The sequence below is a fragment of the Galeopterus variegatus genome, unplaced genomic scaffold, assembly GCF_000696425.1.
Source record: "Galeopterus variegatus unplaced genomic scaffold, G_variegatus-3.0.2 Scaffold434, whole genome shotgun sequence".
Classification (NCBI taxonomy): Eukaryota; Metazoa; Chordata; class Mammalia; order Dermoptera; family Cynocephalidae; genus Galeopterus; species Galeopterus variegatus.
In genome coordinates this window covers 68,478-95,202 of record NW_007726545.1, presented here as the reverse complement: position 1 = coordinate 95,202, position 26,725 = coordinate 68,478, and the positions used below count along the sequence as shown (strand labels likewise).

The window sequence follows — 26,725 nt, the reverse complement described above, 5'->3', positions numbered from 1 at the left end:
TTCTCCTCTAGTCCAGATGATAAAAGCCTGGAATCTTAGCAAAGTGCCATGATGAATACTTTGTTCCCTCACTCCCTGACTCTCTTCATTTTCTTTTGCTTAAAACATTCCTAGCAAAGCAGTGATATCTCAAAGGTACAGTTGCTTTGGTCCCAAGTAAGTGTTTTCCAAGCTGTGACTAGCGTTCTACATCATGTGACAGAATATCCATCGATATTTTGTTGTATCTTTTTTTGCTATACTCCTGTTCACTATATTTTCTCTTCCTCCATTCAAGAAGCTAGGCCATTTTGTGTGACATGCTTGAGTGACAGGACTTGACAGGGCAAAAGGCAAACATGTAGGAATCTTCTGGAGTGTGGCTTCTAAAAGTCATCATTTCTATGACTATATCACCTCCTCCCCCAAACAAAAAATGGGGTGGAGTTGGAAAGGCAGATGGGGAAGTGATGATATTACAGATGTTGGTGGGTCCCAGTGTGAAATGGAAGAAGTAGAATAATTCCTGAGTACCCCCCGCTGCCCGCAAGTGGAATGAAAGTAGTGGAGAGTTGCTAGAGCTGGAGGGAAAATAATTAGGAAAGGGAGAAAGAATAGGTCAGCGGAAACACACTTGGATGAGCTACTCAGGACTAGCTGGCCCCACCGTATGCCCCTTGCCCAACACACACACACACGCACACACACACACACACACGCACGCATGCGCGCACACACACGCACACACACACGCACATGTCCCTGGTGTTAGGTAAGCTTGTTAGAACTTTGACTCAAGCTTGAAGGTAGGGAGGGGAGGAAGAAAACCTCCCCCCCCTTAATTTGGTTGAGATTATGTTTCTAAGCTCTCAAAACTTCCACATAGAGAGAAAGGGGCCTCAAAATAGAAATTAAATTGAGATAAAGAATACAAAGTTATAATTCTTATGCATCTGAGCTGTAGTCTGAGATATGTTCTTGCTATACAACAAAAGCACTGTATTTATGGCCACATAAGTTTAGGAAATACTGAACTAAACAAATTGAATAGATTTCTTCATTACACACTACCGGACTTGTCAGAACTTTTAACATGCTAATGGATACTTCCCAAACTTATGTGATCACAGAATTCTTTATTCCACATACAGTTTAGGAAATGATGCTTTAGTTTTTAAATGCTGATTTTATGTAGATGATGTGCATAAGCTAATCACACAAATCACTTACAGAATGGTTTTGATTACAAGATTTGCAGTGCAACCAGTATCTTCTCTTTTGCCTGACCCTTGTCCTCACTCCCTTCCACTTCAACATGCACATCTCAAAATTTTTTCCCTAATATTTTGAATCCATCTAATGTGCTTTTGGCTCATCTAAATACAGCAAAATAATAAATCCTAAATATTCCTGGAAAACCCTAACCCATATTCTGGCTGGAAAAATATAGTACCCCATTGTCTATATAATAACAATGGAAGATTACTTTTGACTAAAAAATTTGAGTTGGAGATGAGATATGCCATTTGCTACACTACATATGCACATTGCCACCTTCCTTTGAATCAAATTAATATAGATTTTAGACAGAAAATCCTGCTCTCTGTCAGGCATTTATTTTCTTAGTGATTTTCATTATGCAAGTAGAATTCTCTCCAGGATACATGCAGCCATTTTCACCTACATTAAAAAAAGATGTGAGCGGCTTGAGGGCAAAGATGGTATAATGCACCTGCTTATACCCAGTGTTTAGCCCTGTACCCAGCACATGGTAGTTGCTAAACAGATGTTTGTTAAATAAAATGTAGCATTTTAAATTGCAGATGATTCAGAAACTATTGTCTAACATGTTTAGAAAGTATAGTGCATGAAGCAAAACAATATAAATGCATTAGAGATTATGCTCACCTAGGTAAGTAGATTTAATGGCCTTGTATGACAGAGCAGCTGTCATTTTCCAGTTGTTAAAAAAAACGTTGCTTGTAGTGAGCTGGGGGGTTAGGCATGTGATGTAAATCTGTCTTGGCAATAATATGGTCCCCTATTATAGCAAGTAATATACACAAGCCATCCTTTTTTAAAAAGAACACAATTAAAGATCCCCAGCTTCTCAACTGCAAATAAATCCTCCTTATTTCAGTTCTTTTCTTCCATTGTTAATTTATAGAAGCTGCCATACTCACAAACAGTACTTGTTGCTGCTAGGAACTGTCATTGGCATTTTGTCCACAGACTGCTAGTTGCCAGCTAGATTCTCTCTGAGTGATTGGCTCCTGCTTCGTTAACTTTATGTACCCTGGTTGAAACAGAGGTGCTAGCTGCCAAGAAGACAGGAAGAGATAGGCAGAAATAGCCCTCTGGGGTTAGCCTTGGTGCTGATGAGTGAAAGCAGGTCACTTCCTGTGCACCCCCCCCACCCTACCCCCAGTGACAGTAGCAAAGGGGACTATTTTCAGTGCTAAAGGTTGTTATGTTCGGCAATGATATCAAGGCAGAAGTATGCACCATTTTTATACTGGGGCTGAATATACAGAAGAACCATTTCTTAAAAAACATTTCAGGAAGAAATATAATCACACAAATGATATAAAATGACATCCACGGTTCCCCTGCAAAGCCACCTAGCAAAATCAACAGGAATTAAAATATTGGTGTAAGAGTAATTAGAAGAGGATATAAATCATGATAATAAATTACATTTTGTTTCTATTTTCAAATCTATTTAAAGTAAATTATGAACAACTTGCTGAACTCTGAACTACACATTTAAGCCACATTTTAAGGACAAAAAGCTAATTATGAAAAATAAATGGTGCCAACATAGACAGTAAGATAAATCTGAAAGTGCATGACTTTCCACTTGAGCAACACTTTCTAGAAAGATTGTAGGTCAGTGTTTAACCTTTAATATTAAAACATTAATCAGATATTCTCTGAGTGAATGAAGATTTATTGAGCAATTTCTAGAGAATAAATAAACTATAGAAATAAAACACATTTGTTTGATAAGTGTGGTGAGAAGCTTTATTTCACCTCATCGAGTGTGGCAGCTTCACTGGGGTAGTGCAGAGGATGATAATGCCTGTGGTTTTATAGCTCTCAAGGTAGAAATCATTCTGCAAGACAGTGTAGTACATGCTTACCTCTCACAGCGTGGTCCTGTGTACCCGACAGTGCATTCATCACAGATCAGTCCAAGACTCCGGTCTAAATGGCATGTCGGGCTAAAGCTATGTTGATGTTGTTGGGGAACGACAGGGACAAGAAAGAAGCACATACACAAAGTCATTAGCAGCATATTTTCATTTCTCTTTCTTCACTACTGCTGTGACAAAAGGGTACAGGCTGGTCATTCTCATCTCAGAGACAGAGATTAGGATCCAGGCAACAGAGGATGAAATGACATTGCTATTTCTGCACATGTGAATATAGCCCAGTGGAGAGCAGTATCCCTGTGACATGTTATTAGTGACTTTTGACTGGCTGGGTCGTGAGCATCAGTAACAAGTGGGAATGTACAGCTGCTTTTTAGGGATTTCCTAGGCCTGACAAAACAAAGCCTCACATACTTTCTCTTTAGCCAAATCCTACTGAATCTGAAGCAGCCCAAAGAAAACTGTTAGAGATTGTGGAAGACTCGGTATGTGGTAGTGGTGGTGGCAGAGGTGGTGGCGGGGGTTCCTACTTCCAGGACCACTACTGGGGGCAAGGGGTGTGCAGACTGTTGCACATGCTGCTCACAGGCACTCTGTTCCACCGATGGAATCCTCAGGAAAGCTTTCAGAAGAGATCAGGTGTGCATATTCTACCGAAGCTTATAATAAGCCAAACCAACACCAAACAATCTTGCCATTTCATACCTTCTGGAACGATCCAAAGTTTCTCTCTCTCATTGTATGCACTAGGGTACTTCAAGAAGTTTGTAGAAAAACTGAATTAAAAGATAATGTGAATTTTCCATGAACTTTTTGAAGTACCCACATATTTCTAATTTGGGTCTGAAGTAATAGAGTTGAACACCAAGCCAAGAGCCAGCAGAGAAATCATGTGCTAGCTTTAGCCTTCAGCAACATGTTCAACTCCAGCCATACTCCTGTGCCTTGTGAGAGACACCTTTCACGCATGAACCCTTACCCTGAGATTGACACGTGTAATGTGGTTATCTGTGGGCCCTCTGAAGAGCCATCAACCATTTTGAATTCTGTGAATTCTGCTGCTGTACCATTTAAAAGGGAAATGCCCCCAATTAATCTTTCTCCCATTATGTTTTCCCTAAATAGACTTATTTTCTATTATATATGACAAGACAATTTGGTAGAGGCTTGCTTGATGACTAAATGAATTAAAGAGAGAACAACAAATTAAACACTGCAAGTCCTGACCTCATTCTGCTCCTGACACTTGTGTGACTTTGAAATACTTTTATAACTTTGGTGCAGATCAGCTCATAGGTACTATTACTGAATAATTTTTCTCTGGCTTAACTAATCGAAGCCCTACAAAGATTTAATAATTCTTATTTTTGTGATAGTAGCAAGCTATTAGAACCAAGTAGGCCTATCATTTTAAAATTTAACACAGTGGAAAGTCTAAATGGATCTGCTGGGTCAAGGGGAAAAACACTTTCTGGAATACCTTGAATTTATAAATATCATCCAGACAAAAGACTCCACCTTTCCAGGGGTTCTGGTGGCTGCCATAAACAACAGAACCAAGATGCACCCAGCCTGCCTCTGTGAGAAGAGAACCCCTTTTTAATCCCTTTAGCCAGTTTATATCTTTTTTACGTTCAAAGTGCTATTGATAGGTGATGACTTACTTCTGCCATTTTGCTGATAATTTCTGGTTGGAGAATCCCCTTTTAGAGAGGGGCCTGGGTTTTGTTACCTGTGACCCAAAGGGAACTCACCATAGGTGATTTCCTTGGCAAGAGTTTGATTGCACTGAAGAAAAGAGATGCATGTTAAAAAGGAAAGAAACAGGATTTTCTCCCTCCTCACCTGGTGATTTGCTTTTGTTTTCAGACACAAGAGGGGGAACTGGATTTTGACAAGAATCTACAGTGCGTGTATGTCTTCTTCAAACATTGGCATTCCCATCACCTACAGAGAAAGTGACTACAACTAGAAGCACTAGGTTACCCATCCCTGTGGGACTACAAGGATTAAAAGAAAATCACATCAATTATTTTTTTTAAATCCTAAATTATTTTACCATAAGTCATGTCAAAGGTGGTTGACAAGGCTTCTGACACTTTTAAAACTACTTATAATATAGATTTTAAATTCTTAAATATATTCATGTCAGTTAAAACTAACAGAAGTAAAGTAAAATGTACTCACTGACAAAAATCAATACTTTACAGGAAAAAATTAAGCAATAACATTATATTAGACTTGACTAGCTCTTTACAGTTTAGAGTACTTTTATGAATAATTTTCACAAAATCCTATGAACTGGTTGGGGAAGGCATAATTTTTCTTGCCCAAGGTCATACACTAATTTCCAGGGGAAATTAGCATGGGATCCAGGACTTCGGATTCTTAATTTGATGTTCTGTTCTTCCTATAACCAACTGTCACTCAAACTTACGTTAACAGTTAAGTGAGTTTAAGCTTCTAGTAATATAATTACTTGACATGATGCATCTGAGTAAACTCTTCTCATAAAATATATCTGTATTCGTGCTTTGGCATTATTTAAACAACATAAACTGAGGATTCACTCCTTTACTACCGTAATTGCAGCTACAGCTATGGCAGAAGATGACATTCGATAACAAAAATAAAATTAGAATGAGAAATAAACATGCACAATAAAAAAATATCTACGGAATTTGAATTGGCCAATGTAGCAACTTGACACTGACTTTGGCCAAAACAGACAGCTAATTGTTCTGTGACACAAAGAGAAAATTGTAAGATAATCATTGACTACATGTGATTCCAAGATTATGTCATTTAACTTCAGTTGCCTAGCTCCACATGGGCAAAGAGAATGTTCTGCTTCCTGAATTATCCAACCCATGCCACAGAAGACACAGGAGAGCCAAGAACAGCAGGCATTTCCCACAAATGGCGGAGGAAGGGAAGCTACTGTTGGAATAAATGGCAAGAATCTGCACATGGAAATAGTTCTGCTTAACAGCTGAACATTTATTTTAATTTTTACAATGGTCCATTTATAAGTGTATATATGGATCTATATGTATGTATGCATACAAATATGTTTGTGAACATGTGTATGTGTTTATGTGATGCATACATACAGATTACTATTAGCCTTGTCCCAAAAAGAATTTAATTCTTACCTATCAAAAATATTTATATCAAGATAAAATGATGCAAGAAGGTTAAAGAGAAAAAATACTAAAAAAAAAAAAAGACAAAATCAAGGATGTATTTAGAGTTCAAAATGCATATTACAAGTTACGTTCATCTGATAGTGGTGAATCAACATGTGACTTTGAGCTTTCTCACAGTTAATGCAAAAGAGAACAGACAACAAGTGAATGAGTCAGAGCATCCAAAAGCTAAAGCAAATCAACTGGCTCAACAATTCCTGATGATCAGACATTGGAGAAATTTCTGCTGTGAGTTCTAAAATTCAGTTCTAACAAAAATGCTCTCAAAGTTGGTTAATCCAGTACCCTAAAATAAAAAAAAAATACATGATAAGTAAATGTCTAAAAGTATTTTGTGTTTCTTCAACTCTTATGCATCTGGAATAAAAAATACTGGATTGCCTCTTGGAACTGTGATGTGATATAAAACAACAACGCCTTTCATCCCTTGCATAAAATTTTCTTCATTAGGGTTACACAATCAGGGCATCTTCTGTATTTGCAAATACAACAGGCGAGCAGGGCTCCTCTTAACTAATTTTTACCTTGGGCACTTGGGTAGGGAAGGGAAGAGATACCAAAAAGGGGTGAGTTGCTGCAAAGTGCCAGTGAAACTGGGGGTAAGAGGAATGAAAATGTCTAAGCATAATGGGAGGGGCAGAGGACTAAAAGAGGAGAATGAAGGAAAGATTTTTCTACTTTGTGATTTTGGTTTGGGCCACACGAATTTTTGAAGTTTCTCCATGAGTTTGTTCTTCATTTCAATGATCTCTGTTCTGCTTATTCTCAGGAGAACCATTAAGCAAGGATATATTTCCTTAATTATTTTTAAACACTATGAAATCTAATTTAATCTTCACAATTGGATTTTGTAGTTATACTTGGTTTATTTTCTAAGTTTCCCTTTGGATGCTATATTTCTCTCAACCTGTTTCCCATTCTGCAGAATGGGATAATATGATTCATCTGCTAAAGCCTTTCTGCTGATAAAGTATGAAAGCATAATGCCAGAATAAATTAAGATACCATTTAATAATACTTTTTAAAAATTGCCAAATATACAAAATTTTAAACAAATTAAGGTATGTTGGTTTGTTTAATGTTAGGTAGTTAGTGGTTAAATAATTAAATTTGCATTCTCTCATCCTGCTCTAGTCCCTTACATTTGAGTTAATATAACTTTTGCCAAACAGTGAATATATACTGGTTTTTACAGTGAACATTCACAGTTTGTCTTATGCTAAGTTCTATTACTTTTTTTTTTCTTTTTTGCTTTTCTTCAATGTCTCTGTAATTGTCTCTATTTCTATAGCCCCATTGGAAGAAGCACAGAGAGGTGAATCAGAATATATGGGTTCTAATACTGGTTTTGCTACAGCAAGGTGTATGATCACTATCAATACATTTAATTTCTCTGGACTTTAGATTTCCTCTCTGGTGTATGGGATCAGTAAGACCCAACACAATCACCCATGTGGACATAAAACAATGTGTAAGAAAAGGCTCTAAAATACCTAAAGCACTCTCGAATTTCTAGAGAATGTTGTTGAATTGAATGTTTCTTTAAATTTATCTCTTGTCTTGAAATATATTTCTCTATTATAAGTACTAATTTTAACAGTAATAATTCGATGTGACTTCTTGAGCCTACAAGTCAGCTCTAGAAGTGTCCCATTTTTTCAGAAATTTAAATTTCAACATTCTTGATGCACACAAAGCAGAAGTATTCACAGTATTAGTAGATAGAACTTATTAAAGGTCTACCCTCTATCCAGCCTTGTGCCAAGAATATCTCTAATTTTATTACATAGCTAATGAAAATCTGCAACAACATCAATAATATTGTCTATTCAAACACACCCTAAGTATTCAAAGGCAGAAATTCATGTGTATCTTTCATATTTTATTTAACCTATAAGCAATATGATACCAGAAATAATGAATATAAGACATTTGAAGCATTTACATTTTTATCTGCTACTCTAGAGATAAATTTCACTACCTAGTTACAATCTACAGCTAGAATATATACATCACTAAGATGAGAAGGCCAAGCAAACAGTGGACACTGTAAGTAGTTGATGAAGTTGATATATATGTACAATTTAAATATTATATGCTTATCTGTATTCATACATCATAATAATTATACCGATCTATCTCTATCTTCCTACACATTTGATTTATTTAGCAATATTATCTAAGAAATTTGGAGCCAAAATGCTTGTGATCTATAAGATTTATGACCAGGGATTAAACAGATAAATCATCAAGGCAGAACTATCACTAAACCTTATACTTCACATGAAGGTTGCAGCAAACTTTGGCTCTTTTTTTTTCTTTCCTGAATAACCTGTGAAAAGTCAAATCCTGTCTTTAGGGTTATATATGAACATTCAATTTATAACTCAGAGTTTCTAACTCAGATTATAACAGTAATGTTTTTCTTAAAAACATTTTTTAAAGGATAGTTTCCCTAGGTCATTAGGTGTCTCATAGTTTAGTGATTTGGGGGGAAATGTTTCAGAGTATTAGCTTAAAATGGGGTTTTCCCATCACAATTTTGCAGCTAAATTATATTAATTTTCTAAATTGTTTTAAATTTAAAAGATTTTATATCTCTAACCACAAAACTTCTCAGACTTATAAACTAAGTGGATTATCACTGTCCCTCTCTGTGCTTACAAAAATGACACATTTAAAGCTGGAATTTAAAATAGGTTACTACTCTTCCTAATTCTACTCCTACATTAAAGATAAAATTATTATTTAATAATTTAAGAATTATTTAATATAAGCAAAAGCACTTTAAAAATGGAAGAATCTAAATATTTGGAGTTGATATGGTTATAATTGTGCTGTCTTTATTTTAAAATACCAAGATCAACATAATTATATCAAAACAGAATACACATATTTTAGGAAAGGCCATCATTGGATATTGAGACTCTGATCCCTTTGACAATGAGGGACGGTGTTTTAATGCTTGCTGACGTTCTTTTTCTTTCAGGAACAACACAATTAGAACCCATTATCAGAGCAGAAGCACAGCAATATAGAGACAAGGATGGGTCATGAATGCCTATAATTACCCAAGCAAAATTTTCTGCCTAATGGCTCCTCTGCATTTATAGTAATGTTGGTCAGACTTGAGGGTAAATCCATAAGGTCTACAGATTCAATCAATTACATAATTCTAAAACTATATTAAGCTAGGATTCACATGGTACAATGTATGGCCAGCTCTGCTGGACTGACAGCTGTGCTAATACCTATGACATTTTGGCTGAGAAGGAGATGCAGTGCAAGTGCGTGGCCAAATTCAGTCCCTCTGCTTTCCTCAGTGAAAGTTAGTGTTGAACAATGAATTTCATGTATACGTGGATGGTTCTAGAGGATTCCATTCAGCCACAGGGAGGGAGCAGGACTTCCATCGTGTGATCTAACCCTTCACCTGAACGCCAGAGAGCAACTTCTGTGTCATGTTATACCCAACAAATGGCTGAACAGACATGAATTAAGAAGAAATTTATTTAAATTGTTTTCCTATATTCATTATTTTTCACTAGGTTTCCCTCTTGCCTTCTTCCTTTTCTCTGACCCCCCAGTCACCAAAGGAACTTCAACTTTGTGCACATCTGGGCTCATGCCCTAAGCTCTGGAAATGTTTCAATCATTAATATACATTAAGCCAATTTCTTATCTTCTCAGGGCCTTGCTAGAGGACTTGACTTACGTGGTGGATCAATTAATTGCTCTTAGTGTTATCACTTAAAATTCAGCATATTTATTTTTTAATGGTGTCCTCAATGTAGACTGTAGACAGCTGGAAAGCACATGAACTTTAAAGTTCAAATTCCTATTCTGATACTTTAAAGCCTTACAACTCTGAGCAAGTTAGTTCATAACAGCCAGCCCTTAATATCGGGCTTACCATGTCCAACTATTGTTTTAGGTGCTTAACATTTTAATTATGAAATCTTACAACAACCCTGTGATAGGGTCTTATTATCACAACTTATGATTAAGGCACACAGAGTTTAAGTAACTTCTCCTAAGTTGAACAGCTAGAAAGTATGAAACCAGCATTTATTTCATTTATTTTTTATTTTTTTAAAAATTTTAAAAAAATCAGGATAAAAGATATACAACACAAGGATTGCCATTTTAAGCTTTTGTAAACATATGATTATATGGAATTAATTACATTGACAATGCTATGTGACTGCTACCTCTATTTCCAAAACTTTTTCATCATCCTAAACACAGACTCTGTACCCATTAAGCAATAACTTCTCATTCCCTACTCCCCCCTCACAATTTCTATAAACCTAGCATTTAAACCAAGCAATTATGGCTCCAGAATTGGCACCAAAGTGCTGTTTTTCTACTCATGACTTCATTTAGTAATCTATGAAATGGGAATAATAATATCCACTTTATTGTGTTATATTTGAAGGTGAAATAATACCAAATACAGTCCTTGGTGTTCTGCCTAGCCTATGGTAGTCTGCTTTCATTAAACATTAGTTCTTTCTCTTCTTTTCCAAATGAGTAAGGTGGAAAATTGTGGGGGAGAAGGGTTGCTGGAAGGGTAAGAATTTCATGTGGGTTGAACAGTATAAAGCATAGTTCCAGTGAGGACTTTTAAACTTAATTACAGAATTATTCTCAAAGTTTTTAGCTCGTAGTATTCATTGACTCTACTAACAAAAGACCATTTTAATCAGGGACATGTTGGGTAAGTAAGACCTCAGGGTTTGACCTACTTGATTATGCCTTCACATTAAAAGACCACAGCTGACAGATTTTATTTTAAAAATCATTTAAAATTTCTGCTCTGCGAGCATTTTCACAGCATTTAGAAATAGCAGGTAAGTGCATAATATGATATGAACTTAATTAAGCACTAAACTTACCTTTAGGAGTGTTCTCCAAAAAAGAATTTCTTCCATTTAAAATTATAGTTATTTAGAATTGTTTATTAGTAAAAATTGTTGTTGTTTTTTCAACATAGCATGTCCAATTAATTTTTTTTAAATTTTTTGGTTTGGGGATGTTGTTTAACTGTTTACTTAGAGATGGCTACCCTGGGGGAACATGGATTAAAGTAGCTGAAATAGAGCATTCCCTTAAAAGGTAAGGTAAGTGGAAGAGGCAAAGCAGTATTTTTCCTTTTATTTTCTTTTTTTTAAGTCTTCTCTAAGAGGTTATTCTAGGTGAATAACTAGAAAGAAAATAAAGGAACAAAAGAAAGAAAACTGGATGAATAGAAAATTTTAGAAAAAAAAAAAGAAAATTTTAGGAAGTTTGCAATAAACTTTTTCAAGATATAGTTTATGTAAAATAAGATGGTACTTATCACCCATAGTTCAACATTCATATAATTTATAATTTGTACCATTAAAACTATTTTAATAAGATAGATATATATATAATATAAACATATAGATGACCAACTATATAATAATGAAGGGATAGAAGAGGTGCTTAAAGGTCAATTGTACCTTTTGAGAGGTTTGTGACTTGCTCAAGATTCACAAGCAAATAGTGTGAGACTAGGACACAAATGAGCAGCATTTATGTTAGTGGACTTTTTATTAAGGTATGAAGATATGTTTGTGTTTGTGTAGATGTGTGTATATGCATGCACATGTATGTGTTTGCATAAAATATGTCTGTTCTTTGGAAGTGGTTTAGAAATTCTATTTGAGTTCTATCTCTTAGATATTAAATCACCAAAACTAGAGCTAAAATATTAAAAATTCTCAGGAATACATAGCCATAACTTTAAATATTTTATGTTTAGAAAAACTCATATCACCTCACTGAGAAATTCATGCATATATTTACTATTTGTGTGTGACAAGAGAAAGTATATGTTTGATATCAAAAGTGCACTTGCAGGACTGGATGTCAAACTCATTAGGGAGGCAGGTTTGTTACTCACTTATTGGATGGGATATTGAGTGGACAGGCACAGGGCTGACAGTCTTCAGAAGTTCCTTTAGTAGGATCTCCATAGAAACCGGGAAGACATCTATTGCAATATGGGCCACCTGTGTGATCCTTACAGTTCTGAGAAAGAAATGCACATCAGAGTTTATTATTTTGGTCTCAAACATCAACATGTTGCCAAAAATAGGAATACAAAGTAATTAGTCTGTTCCCCTTCGGGGAGAATCATTTTTTCACATTAAATGGTCAATTTTACAGTAGGGATATAGCATTGAAAGTTAATTTAATATCTAGCTTATAAACTGCATGCTAGTTTCAGCATATGCATCCTTACAAAAAGATGACTGAAATTCATTATAATTTTTATTATGCAAATCTTGTTTCCTTTTTTCTTTAGTTTTTAAAATTTCTTTCTAAAAAAAATTCATATGATTGTGTGTGTATAGTCATAAAGTACTAATAACATATGTTTAATGGAAATTGTAGCTGATTCTAGGTAAAAATCAATTGTTTAGCTTAAAACTGCTGATTTATTTGAACTGTGGTCAATTATACAAATCCTCTGGGACTATGCTCTCTTAGCTCAGACAATAATTTTTACTTTAGTGGACTCTGATCATTTGGACAATGCACTACTGCATTACATCTGTGAGGAGCTTGCTGGACTCATACTGAAACATTGAGAAACCGAAAAAATGTTAAACATATAGCAATATATAATGAAACCCCTAGGCACATAAAAATTTCCTTCAGCCATCTTTTTTAAAAAACTAAAACTGCATTTTTCTTCCCATTAATATTTTTTGGAGCTATGTCTTTTTCAAATATAAAAAATGAAAATAAAATGATTTATGTATTGATATCTTCATATTAATTAAAACACATTCCTCAATTCAGGCTGTTTGTAAAACTCATCGAGACTGGTAAAGGTGAACAATTCAGTTAGTCATGCAGTGAAACTGTCTCTAAAGCTTCCGATAGCCCAATTGGATTAATTTTATAATGTTTGGGCATCAGATAGACATAACTTCAGTCTCCAATGGTACAATAAAGAATATCTAGTTCCTATTAGAAATCATACAGTATGGATTTGTTATTACTGAATTACATTTTTAATTTAATAAGCATATACAACTGCAATTTTTCCCCAGGTTGAAAAGAGCTCTTCAGAGCTCAGGGGTGTAAAACTTTTATTTTTATAATCAATAATGAAATTTATGAAGGAAATAGCTAAAACATAAATCAACTTTAAACACAGATTAAAAATGTATTAATCTGGTGACATTGGAATGGACAGACTAAGTTAATAAAACTGAATTATTATTTATTTCAATATATTTTTAAATAAGTTCAATTGCATTTAGTAAATTGATTTAACAAAGACAAAAATAAATAAATTAATTAATACATTTTTGAACATAGCTTATCAAAGTTCCTTGAGGGAAGAGTTCTTTGTTGAGCAGAAGATATATAAATTACAATCCAATCATTTAGGTTTCTGAACTTACCATTTATGTAATGTGAAATAAGAGAGCTAAAGTCAATGATTTATTAAGTATCCAAGCTCTGAAATTCCATGCCAGTCATCAATTACAAATGAATAGGTATTTCTGCAGGAACTGGTGATATTTGAAAAAAGGGTTTTTTAAAAGGTATTTCAAATTCATTTTGAAATAAATGTAGCAAAACTTTTAAAAATATAGCATAAAGGTTAGCTTCACTATTAACAGTTGTATAAATAATTTGATTTGATCTTCATATTACTTGTTTTCAGTTTTGAAGTTTAGCTAAACTTGTTTGTTTTTTGAAAAATTCTTCACATGTTGTCATATTGACAGAATTAAATTTATGTCTTTAAACACTTAGGAGTTTTAAAAAATAGAATCATAAAATTGATTATGCCTTAGACAGATTAAAAATGGTATTTGTGAAGCAACTAAAAATCTTTCATATCTCAGAGAGCCTGCTTTTCTTCAACTAGCCAAGGCAATCTTGAGCAAAAAGAACAATGCTGGAGGTATCACACTACCTGACATCAAAATATACTACAAAGCTAGAGTAACCCAAGCAGCATGGTACTGGCATAAAAACAGACACATGGACTAACAGAACAGAATAGATAACCCAGAAATAAATTCACATATCTACAGCCAACTGATTTTCAGTTTTCAGCAAAGTCACCAAGAACATTCATTGGGGAAAGGACAGCCTTTCCAAGAAAAGGTGCTGGGAAAACTGGTTATCCATATGCAGAAGAATGAAACTAGACCACTATCTCTTAACCATACACAAAACTCAACTCAAAATGGGTTAAAGACTTAAGTGTAAGACATAAAACTGCTAGAAAAAAACATAGGGAGAACACTTCAAGACATGGCCTGGGCAAAAACTTTATGAAGAAGACATCTAAAGCACAGGCAACAGAAGCAAAAATAGACAAATGGGACTACACCAAACTAAAAAGCTTTTGCACAGCAATCAATCAACAGAATGAAGAGGTACCTGCAGAATGAGAGAAAATATTTCCAAACTGTTCATCCAACAAGGAATTAATATCCAGAATATACAATGAACTCAAACAACTCGATAGCAAAAAACCAAATAATCCAATTTTAAGAATAGGGAAATTAGCTGAACACATTTCTCAAAAGAAGATCTACAACTATCAAACAGGTATATGAAAAAATGCTCAACATCACTCATCATCAGAGAAATGCAAATCAAAACCTCAATGAGATATCATCTCACTCCAATTAGAATGGCTATCATCAAAAAGACAAAAAACAACAAATTCTGGTAAGAATGCAAAGAAAAAGGAATTCTTATATACTTGGTGAGAATTCAAATTAGTATGGTCATCATGGAAAATAGTAAGAAGTATCCTCAAAAAACTATAAATTGAACTACCATGTAATCCAGCAATTCCACTACTGGGTATTTATCTAAAGGAAAGGAAATCAGTATACCAAAGAGATACTTGTACCCCCATGTTTACTGCAGCACTATTCACAATAGCAAAGATATGGAATCAACCTAAGTACCCTCAGCAGATGAATGGATAAAGAAAGTGTGGTATATATACACATTGGAATACTACTCAGCCGTAAAAAAAAAAAAAAAAAAAAAAAAAAAAAAAAAAAAAAAATGAAATCATGTCATTCACAGCAACATGGATAAGCTTAGGAGATATGTTAAGCAAAATAAGGCAGGCACAAAAAGATAAACATTGCATGTTCTCACTCATATGGGGGAGCTAAAAAAAAAGTGAGCTCATAGAAGTAGAGAGTAGAATTGAGGTTACTAGAAGGTAGAAAGGGGAAAAAGGAAGGGGATAAGGAGAAGTTAGATAACAGATACAGGATTACAGCTAGATAGGAACAATAAATTCTAGTATTCTATAGTAGTGCTAGGTGTTTAATTAACAATAATTTATTATATGTTTTCACATGGCTATAAGAGTGCCAGGCTGGTTAGCTCAGTTGGTAGAGGTGGTGCTGATAACACCAAGGTCAAAGGTTTGGATCCCTGTACAGGCCAGCTGCCAAAAAAAAAAAAAAAAAAAAAAAAAAAAAAACAGCCCTCGAATGGCTCAGAGACAAGTTCAAATGTTCAAATGTTCTCGTCACAAAAAAATGATAAATGTTTGTGGTGATGAATATGCTAATTAGCCTGATTAGATCATCACACAGTGTATACATGTATCAAAATATTACTCTATGCCCCATAAATATGTACAATTATTATGTGTCAATTAAAAAACAAAATTTTAAAAGAATATAAAGCATGAAAAAACCTACTGATTTAGAAGAGAAATAACAAGTAGAAGTTTTTTACATTTTCTAATACCATGTTTCATTAAATGGAAATAAAAATAATCTTAAAACTCAAGTATTTTTGTAACTGAAACTATGAAACATCATTAAACAACAAATATAATGGGAATCAAAACTGAAAAAGATGAAAGCTTTACTCTGATGGGCTGATTATTGTTACAGGTATTTCTTCTACAAAAGTGCTTTGCAAATATTTGTTCACATTACAAATCACAAAGCAATCGGAAGGAGCAAGCAAGCAATCTTCCATTGTGGCTTTGAATGTTTCCTGGGTCACTCCAAATGTACTTTGAGTGAAAATAGCCTTTTTATGTAGACCTACATTACAGCAGAGGTCTGGATTTTGTTCTGATGTCAAAAATATATTTCAGTTAATTAATAATCAGATTTCAAAGCCAAATTAAGCTAAAAAGCAGTTTATCTATAAATTTCATAAATTATCTGTTTAATGCTAGGAAAGAAAAAAAAAACATTAATAATAAAAATGAAGCTAAAATACAGAGTCAACTGAACAGTAAGAATGTCCTTAATGTACAACATTCAGATATTTTTCTTTTTGTGGATCATATCAGAATCAATATGCTCAAAAGTCAGCATGCACTTATCAATACCATTTCAGAGAAAGGGCACTTTGAAGTCTCTGGGAAATATCCTACAAGATCACCTATTTCCAAGCTACAATGGAAAACCCTGGGAACCCTAAACTCTGCCTCTATTGTTAAGATGTCCACTGTTTCCCCAAGATCCCTCTATTATTTGAAGGTGAATTCCTATCTCCCTGTCCATGAAACAGAGTCAGTAAACAAGGTTTCATTATTAAAAGACCTCAGATATCACTGCTCCCTCTCTTACATCCATCAAAATTATGCTGCATGAAACTATTTTATTCTTTAAAAAATGGCTTCCATTTTTAGAAATATCACATCACCAAATGGGCCAACAGCAGGATTTGATTTTATCTTAATGAATTCAACATGAAATATTTCCATAGGGAACATTATGAGCTTGGTTAGCATGATATACCTATTTCTGTCTTTTTAGGATAAGTAAAGCAAATCCACCTCAGTTTGGGGCTGATTATTTTCTATTGCATGTTAGTAAAGTGTTTAAAGGTAACTCAATATTTTTCCCAAATTACATTTTAAAAGACTTATGGTATAATTAAAGTGAAAATCACTTAGTCTTTCTATTCATAAAAATGCCATTTGAAAAATCTACTGATTCACAAATTAAGGCTATCATGCTTTATACTGCAATGCAATTAAACAAAATCTTATATAGAGGAAACAGAAAGAGCATCAATAAGCCTAAATGCCAAATTACATTGAAACAAAAGCCCTGAATTTTCATTTTGGATTTTTCCCAGAAGCTTTTAAATAGAAGAGAAAGGGGAGGGAAAGGAGTGAGAGAAAGAGAGAACATTAAGAATTACTGATAACATAGTCTGCCTTAAATTCTGCAGGGAAATGAAAGTATGATATCCTCCTAAACTGGCACTGTTTCAAATTGTGTTTCTGCAAGACTAATGAAATGAGAAGTGTTGTTTCAAGCTTCATGCCATGTCAGACAATATTAAACTAACATGCCCTTGAGTTAATCAGAAATGGTCTATTCAGTGTAATTCTGTAATCCTAAAGCTTCTTAGCAGGATGGAAAGTGCTCAGCACTTTGTAGAACTTATTTTCTGGTTAAAAGTAGAGACTTAATTGTAGAAGGAGAAGCAGCTTTGGTGAATATGTAGTATAGATATTTATTATTTTTATTTTATTTTTTGTTATGTATGACACGTATTTAGTTAAATGCTGAAATTTTGAATAAAAAAATTATGCAGTATGTCCTCATTTTTGATGTAAAATAAACTGAATCTTGTCTATTACAAAGGTTACATTTTAGACTTTTCTTATTATGGGGATACAAATCATTTACTATTTTAGAAGTACAGCCTATTTTTGGTAGATTTATGGAAGGGAGCGAAACCATATACGGTCATGGTAGATATGTATCCCAGTCATTAGTTATGCTTTGTAATGATGTATCTGTCCGAACCCAATTCTTACACTAATATGAATAAATACTTCCTAATACTTGTTAGGGAGATCATATATCAAAGAGCATTCTCAGCTTCCAGCTCAGTTCAACATAAAGATCTTCATCAAATCCCTCTTGATTCTAGTGTTTAAGGTCCCAATGGCAGCAACTGAATTGCAGGAATTGCAGGGTATGTTGAGCTGATTTCAGACTTGTCAGTCAGCATCTCCAAAGGAGAAAGCACTTACCAGGCATTCTCCAGTGATGTCATCACAGGATTCCGCATGACCAAAGCATTGACACGGTTCACAGATGCCACCGAAAATAGTGCCATTAACTCGTCTGTGTCTAGGCCAACAAGACTGAAAGAAAGATAAGGTTTCAGTCATTCTTGGGGATTTAAAAAGGGGGGGGGGTGTTGTTTCTTGATGATAGGAAATAAAAGGTAGCAAACTCATCAAATGTGCTTGTCAAAGCATTGCCATTATTGAAATGTTGCCATAGAGCTATTCCTCCTGACACTGGGGCTTCATACTGACCTTAGTGTTATTGGCAGGTATGAGATTAGAAGCATTAGCTGGGTGTCTCTTCTGAAATGGTAAAATAAAGCATAGATATAAAGAATTGAAATGTGACAGTCTCAAAGTAAAAAGAACAGACAGGAAAATAGAAGGAAAAGTACTGATAAAAAGCAGCTGGCATAAAAGGACTCTTCAGAGAATCTTAGCCTAAGAGAGCACCCAACATCGTCCCAAGCGATTGCGTGTCTGTGGGATGTGCTCCATTTTCCACATACTAACTGCCCTTGACTGCTTCACTTTCAGAAAATCTTCGACATCTTTTGGAAGGAAGGTAGAACCCCACTCTTACATTTGACCACACACATGGCTGACTTCTACTTGTGTACAATTCATGTATCTGATTCTAAATTTCCTCCATCCTATTATGCTTTTTTCAAATTTACACAAAATAGTTTATGATTTATTTACCAGATATTCCCTTGATAGTTTATTTTGTGGCATCATTCTACTATCACTTATATTCATCATTCCTCTTTTTAAAAAATGTGAAACACTTTATTATATATATAAACAGAATTCTGATTAAAACTGTATATTTGGCTCTTAGATTACCTGTGTGTCAGTGCCTGCTCTGAGTTCCCCATCACCCTTTGTTAACCTTCCCTTCTGTGGGAATTACTGCAAACTGGGTGGGGCACAAAATAAGTGCATGGCAAATATTGCTGCCCCCCAGGATCTTATGCTCCCCCTCAAGTTATAACGGCATTTTGTGGGTTATTTACTATATTTCTGGATGGTTAAATACAACATCATGTATCGTGAGAAGACTTTTTTTTTCCATTGAAAATGGAAACGAGAGAAACCACTGAAGTAATAAAGTATATAGAATTGCGTTGTGTGTTGTTGGAAATGCTCCTTCTGCCTCAGGATATGAGGACTCTTGAATTTGAACATCAATTACAAACACGTGAAAAAAGGATGTGCTGATACCTCACATCTGAAAAAAAAGTAAAATCAACTTTCCTCTTAATTTAGGCGGTACCAAAAAAGGCGTCAATCTTTTCATTTCCAATAACTTCTGTCTATTAAACATTTTGCCTCTCTAGAACCACTATAGAAGTGATTTCTTTCTTAATACATATTTTAAAAATCTTGTGAAGCTACATATCCAGAAGGGGGTAAAAATTATGGACGTTAAGAATTGGGTGAGAACTGATTTACTGTTTTCAGGGCACATATTTTTGGAGTTTCCTTAATAAGATTTTTTAATACTCTACAAATGTACTACTAATAACACATCTTTCTTCAAAGTTCCGAACTCCTTATACTTCTCTCTTAGAGAGTGATTTTGTCTCACAGAAAAAATTAAAGCCATCCAAATCCATCTGTGTATTACCACGTTGCTGTAGATTGAATGTCCCCCCTAAACTCACTGAAGCGTGGCCTCTGTTGTACTAGTGATCAGAGGGTAGGAAATCTGATGATGGTATTTGAAAGGAGGCGCCTTTAAGAAGTGATTAGATTGTGAGGTCTGTGCCCTCCTGAATGGACTGATCCAGTCATGAAGTAATGGGTATGGTTCTGATGGCTTTATAAAGAGAAGAGTGAGAAAGTTAGGTCACTCTTTCTCATGCCATCTCTCGCTATGTGACATCTCGCATCGCTGTGGAGAGTCACTACCAAGAAGGCCCTCACCAGATGTGTCTCCTAAACCATGGACTTCCCAACCTCTGAAACTGTAAGAAATAAATTTCATTTCTTTATAAGTTATCCATTTCAGATATTCCATTATAAGCGACAGAAATGGACTGATAGGCACGTCCACAGGCGCGAGCAAGTATCCGTGCATCTCCACTACGTTCCCCTCCAGAACAATTGGAGTGAGGCAGGCAGGATCCTTCTACCTCTAAAGGGATATGATTCCACTTGTAATTTGGATTCCAGTATCTGATGTCTGCTCTATATTTCCTCTCTCTGCTGCATCAGTAATAGCTTCCTTTTTTACTGGATCATTACTATCAACTCAAAAATATGATCTAGTGTCTCCATGAAAAATTGACTAACAGATAACAAAAATGACAAAATCACTCCCTTAACATCACATACGTTTCCAGTCACCCACCTGTTTTTATTTTCAGTGTAACCACTCTAAAAAGTCTTTTCTTCCTCACTTTCCTTTTACTCTTCATTCCATTCTAATCTGTCTTGTGCCACGATCCTTCAGGTAAAAACTGCTCTTGTCCTTGTCACCAGATTCCAGGTAGCCAAGTCCAATGGACAGTTCTACAATTGCATTGTATCTGACCTCTTATCAACATTTGGCCTCGTTGACTCCTTTCTCCCTTAAACGCCTTCTCTTCTCCACCTTCATGATCACACTATCCAGATTTCCACCTGATCTGTTTGCTGTCTCCTTTGCTTCTGCCCAACTGCTCATTGTCAGGGCTTGGGCTTGTGAATTTTCTCTTGTTTATGACATTCTCTCCTGAATAATTTTAGTCAGCCCCACAGTTTATGATGTCTTCCAAATACATGTCTCTAAACCAGGCCGAGATACTGAGTTCAAGAACTGCATATTTTAACTATCCATTGACATCTACACCCCACAGGCTTTTCAAACCTAATACGGACTGTTAATTCCATCCCCATCCACGCAACTATTCCTTTCTCAGCAAGCTGGAACTAAGACATTATTTGTCTTTGGAGTTTACTCAGCTTTTACGGGATCCCAGGATATTAGTGATAACAAAGCTAGAGTGACTGGCCTTATGAACCAAACTCGACGAGAAAGCAAAAGAAATCAGGAAAGGATACAACTGGATAACAGCGAGTCTAGGGATAGGAAGTTTTGATAAAGAAAAGAAGGAATTATTAGAGACTAGAAGAAATAAAGAAGTCACAGAAAATCTTCAGAGTTGCAAAGTTCATTGTCTCCTGATTAAATTAAAGTCTTTTATGGATTTCAAAGTAACTTTATTTATCAAACAATTACTGTGTGAGAAGTACAGGAAGCTTTGATTATCTCTATCTTGCTTCTTTGTTCTCTTTTTTTCCACACTTGTATGCTTCTCCCTTTTTAGCTGTCCGTTGCCATTTTTTAGCATCCAATTTCAGTTATCTCCACTCCAGGATACTTTACAAGATGTCTCTCACCACTAGAAGAGCTCACTCCTTTGAATGATTATTGTACTTATGTCCTGTACCACTTACTGATCCCTTAATTATGTAGTGCTGGGATCGAATTTTTCATACGTATTTATTCTGTCTCCCTAAACATATTGTTAGCTCCTTAAGGACAGGGATTATGCCATATACTTATTGATAATTTATATAGATAGATTTATAGAATGTATCAAATATATACAGAATTTAGCAAAAATATTTTTGAAGAAGGGAAGAGACAAAAATCATAGCCAATTAAACAATTCTTATATTCAGACAATGTTATATTCAATGGGCATTTGGAACTTGTATAAAAGATGATTAAGAGGACTGAGACTGATGTGGGAATAAGTATCACAGCAAGAATGGAATCGTGTTATTTATTATTCCAATTGAAATAGCAACTCAAAGGTTCAAAGAGAGCTCTCTGGTTTGAAATCAAAACTAGAAGGCTTATAATAAAAGAATATGTTTTATCAAATACAGCATGTATTTTATATGTAAAATCAAGTTTGCATTGACATAGTTAATTTATATTCATGATTAATTTTCTTTTCTCTATATGAATTTTGGAAAAGCAAGTACTTCAATGAATTACATTTATTTTTATTTCTAGATAGGCAAATCTGAACCCAGTTAAAGAAAACACATTTGTCATGAATATGGCTCTAAGCCCCGTGTACCCTCTGGAAGCATGCATTATTTTAAAGTACGAGATAATTGACAAAGCAATGCCTAGAGTATTTCTATAAATGGCGTAATGCGGTAGTGTTCTGAAGTGGAACATCTTGGTACACTCAAATGATCCCTTAAAGGCACCATTTTAAAGGATTTAAGCTCCTATTTATCTGCAAGCCATGCCCTCTATCGGGGAAATGGCATGTATCCTTTTTCAACCAGATTTCAAGCAAAACTAGTTCTCACACTATCTAAAAAACATACATAGAAGTATACAAAAAGTATTACCTTAAAAGGACATACTGTGGTATTAAATAAGAAACATTAATCTTATTATAAATCTAGGGTATTTAAACAAGAATAAATATTTCAAACTTTAGGTGCTAAACAAAGCAAAGACATGTAGGGAATTTTCTAGAGCAAGATATTTCTTCCATATATTGTGTTCTTAACATTTTAAAGATTGTATGCTTCAGATGACTGAAATTTGGTTGTATTTTTGGGGACGAAATAGAGAAAAATATGACACAGGGTTTTAAAAAATAGGAGAAGTATTAAAACAAAACAAAATGAAACAAAAATACTAGTGCTAAAATCCAGATAGCCACTGAAATGAAAATGAAGAGAAAATATTTTGAAATATTCTTCTATCATCCAGCATGTAATCAATTAGACAGGAAACAAATGCAGAAACATCAGATTTTCAGTTATAGTAAGGCAAAATACCTCAAAATGAAACATAATTTCAAGATGACTTTAGATGATTAGCACTCAATTTGAAAGCCACGACTTTGAGGCAGACATTCAGGTTTCTTCTGTAAGTAATATAGTATTACTTGTTTGTACAATTATTGATGGGGAAAAAACCCTCTTTTTAGAACAGCTTATTGACAGCAATGTTGCAGGAACTTAGAATGCACTGAGGATATAGTCTTGCAAACTTACTTCACAAGAGGAGCCAGTATACCCTGGTGGACACTGACAGACTTCCACAGCTGTTGCAACACTTCCATCAGTAGGATAGGGTACAGCTGATTCCAGGCTAACAGAGCTTAACCTGGGGCAGAGGGAAAAAGAATGGTAAATAAGTACACAAACTCGCAGGTATCATGTAGCTTGAGGAATAGTACAGCAATAATGATGTAAGTATGAGCAAATTATCTATGTTGAGAAAGAAGGCTAATAATTATCCATAACATGAAGCTCTGGTCCTTTGTAATATTAAGTCTTCTCAGTTAAAAGTTAATAGTCCATTTACCATAAGTTTGACTAAATGATCATTTGAGGTACGGACTATTATATTATCTCTATTGTACAGATGAGAAAAACTGAGGGTTGATGACAATGAGTAATTTTTCCTAGGCCACAGGGCTGACAAATATCAGAAACAAGATATGAATCCTGGTCTTTTTTGACTTCTGAGTCTACACACTTAATAAAGAAGGTTTTTAAATTTTTCTTTTATAAAAATGAGAAAAAGCCAATAAGATAACAATAGCATTTATTTAAATTGTGATGCATATTAGGAAGAGAAATGCATATTTTACTACATGTAATATATATTATTGTGTAATATTATAATTAGAAATCAGCCCATATACCTACAGCCAACTGATCTTCAACAAAGGCACCAAGAACATACATGGGGGAAAAGACTGCCTCTTCAATAAATGGTGCTGGGAAAATTGGACATCCATATGTAGAACAATGAAACTAGACCTGTACCTCTCTCCATGTACCAAAATCAACCCAAAATGGATTAAAGAATTAAACGTACATCCTGAAATTATAAAACACCTAAAAGAAAACATAGGGGAACCACTTCAGGATGTAGGACTGGGCATAGATTTTATGAATATAACCCCAAAAGTACAGGCAGCAAAGGGAAAAATAAATGGGATTATGCCAAACTAAAAAGTTTCAGCATGGCAAAAGAAACAATTAAGAGAGCAAAAAGACAACCAACAGAGTGGGAGAAAATATTTGCAAAATATGCATCCGAGAAAGAATTAATATCCAGAATATACGAGGAACTCAAACAATTTAGTAAAAATACAAGTAACCCAATTAAAAAATGGGCAATGGAGTTGGATAGTCATTTCCCAAAGGAAGATATACGAATGGTCAACAGATACATAAAAAAAAATCCTGACTTCACTCAGCATCTGGGAAATGAAAATCAAAACCACATTGAGATATCATCTCACTCAAGTTAGACTGCCTATCATCAAAAAGACAGAGAATAACAAATGCTGGTGAGGATGCAGAGAAAAGGGAACTCTCCTACACTGTTGGTGGGATTGTAAAATGGTGCAGCCATTATGGAAAATGGTATGGAAGTTCCTCAAACAACTACAGATAGATCTACCATATGACCCAGCTATCCCAGTGCTGGGAATATACCCAGAGGAATGGAAATCATCATGTTGAAGGGACACCTGTATTCCCATGTTGATTGCAGCTCTATTTACAATAGCCAAGAGTTGGAACCACCCTAAATGCCATAATGAATGAGTGGATAAGGAAAATGTGGTATATATACACAATGGAATACTACTCTGACATAAAAAAAGAATGAAAAACTGCCATTTGCAACGACATGGATGAACTTAAAGAAAATTACGTTAAGTGAATAAACCAGGCACAAAAAGAGAAGTACTGTATATGCTCACTTATATGTGGAGCTAACAAAAAAAAGAAAAAATATATATACAACAATCACAATAATATGCTGAACTTCTCAAGAGAAGAGAACAGAACTGAGGCTGCTGGGGGTGGGAAAGGAGGAGAGGGAGGAAGGAATGGGAGGAGTTGGTAAAGGGCCATGAAAATTGATTATATTGTATAATGATAAATATACTAATAAAAAATAATAAAATAAAAAACAAAAAAGAAATAATAAATATAAAATTGTTGATATAATATGTAACACATAATAGATTATTAATAAATAATAAACATTTTATTAACATATTTTCATTGAATATTGAATCAGGGTAGAAATGACTATATTAGTAGTACAAGAAATACTATTTGTATCCCCCAAACTAGGCTTTTATGTATGAAAACAAATTTTTAAATAAATTCTAGTAAATTTTAAAAGCACAAAATTAAATGACTGCTATTGGTTCATAATAATAATAATTATTGCTTTTAGAGATGATTGGTAGGCCTTCATAAAACATAGTATGCCATTATTTAGCCATAAGAAAGATTCAAATGACTCTTACTAGGGCATATATTTGGAGTTTCTTTCTCAAGAGTGGTGGTATATTTTTATTTATTAGTGATTCATACTTACCAAAGAGCTTGTCAGATTTGGGAATCTATGCTGCAATCAAGCCTGAGAGCAAAGCTAATGAGCTAATTACAAGGTTTAAATGTATCTTCCAAAGTGACAAACTCTAACCAAGTTGTAAGCTTTCAGCAACAGATTTCTAAAATCTCTATTGCTTTTACTTCCACTTTACTAGTCCTAGACACTTGAGAGTACTCTGGTTTATGTATGAATGCATATATGACCAAGAAGCAGAAAAAGAAAGTAAACTTGTAATCTCAGAAAATAGGCAGTTGGATGCAATCACCTAGATGTTGAGTCTGATCTGGCACCCTCTAAAGACAAACAGATTATCTTTAACTGCAGATAAGCTCATCCAACACTATGTCGGGAAAGCTATTTTCTATAGGGGCATTCTTGCATAACTTGGTAGAAGGTCCTAGACTGGTAGGCATTAAAATGGTATTCTTCTCCCCCTCATCAAGTAACTTTGTACATAAAGAGATGCAGTGTTATGAGCACTTCTTTTTCTTTTGATTAATTGAGGTGAAATTCATGTAACATAAAATTAACTGTTTTACAGTATGCAATTCTGTGAGATTTAGTACATTCACTATGTTGTACAACTACCACCTCTATCTAGTTTCAAAATATTTTCATCAGCCCCAAAGAAAACCCTGTACCCACTAAGCAGTAACTCTATTTTCCTCTTCCTTTAGTCCTTGGCAATTACCAACCTGCTTTAGTCGCTATGCTTCTGGTACTTATTCTGGATATTTCATATAAATGAAATTATATAATATGTGACCATGGTGTCTGGTTTATCTCATTTTGCATGATGTTTTTGAAGTTCATCCTCACTGCAGCATGTATCAGCACTTCATTCCTTTTTATGGCTAAGTAACATTCCATTGCATATATAAATATATATATATATATATATATA

The 26,725-nt window shown here is 34.6% G+C and overlaps 1 protein-coding gene across 1 annotated transcript in view; it reads right to left on the bottom strand.

Moving 5' to 3' along the window:
- The window catches only part of LAMA2 (laminin, alpha 2), a 310,853-nt gene that overhangs the window by 222,776 nt on the left and 61,352 nt on the right, over positions 1-26,725 (bottom strand). Inside the window, exons 6-9 of the mRNA XM_008568714.1 lie at positions 23,448-23,559; positions 18,390-18,503; positions 12,273-12,400; positions 3,123-3,209 (exon numbers count right to left, since the gene is read on the bottom strand). Coding sequence (XP_008566936.1) covers positions 3,123-3,209; positions 12,273-12,400; positions 18,390-18,503; positions 23,448-23,559 — 441 coding nt within the window. The remainder of the gene's footprint in view (positions 1-3,122; positions 3,210-12,272; positions 12,401-18,389; positions 18,504-23,447; positions 23,560-26,725) is intronic.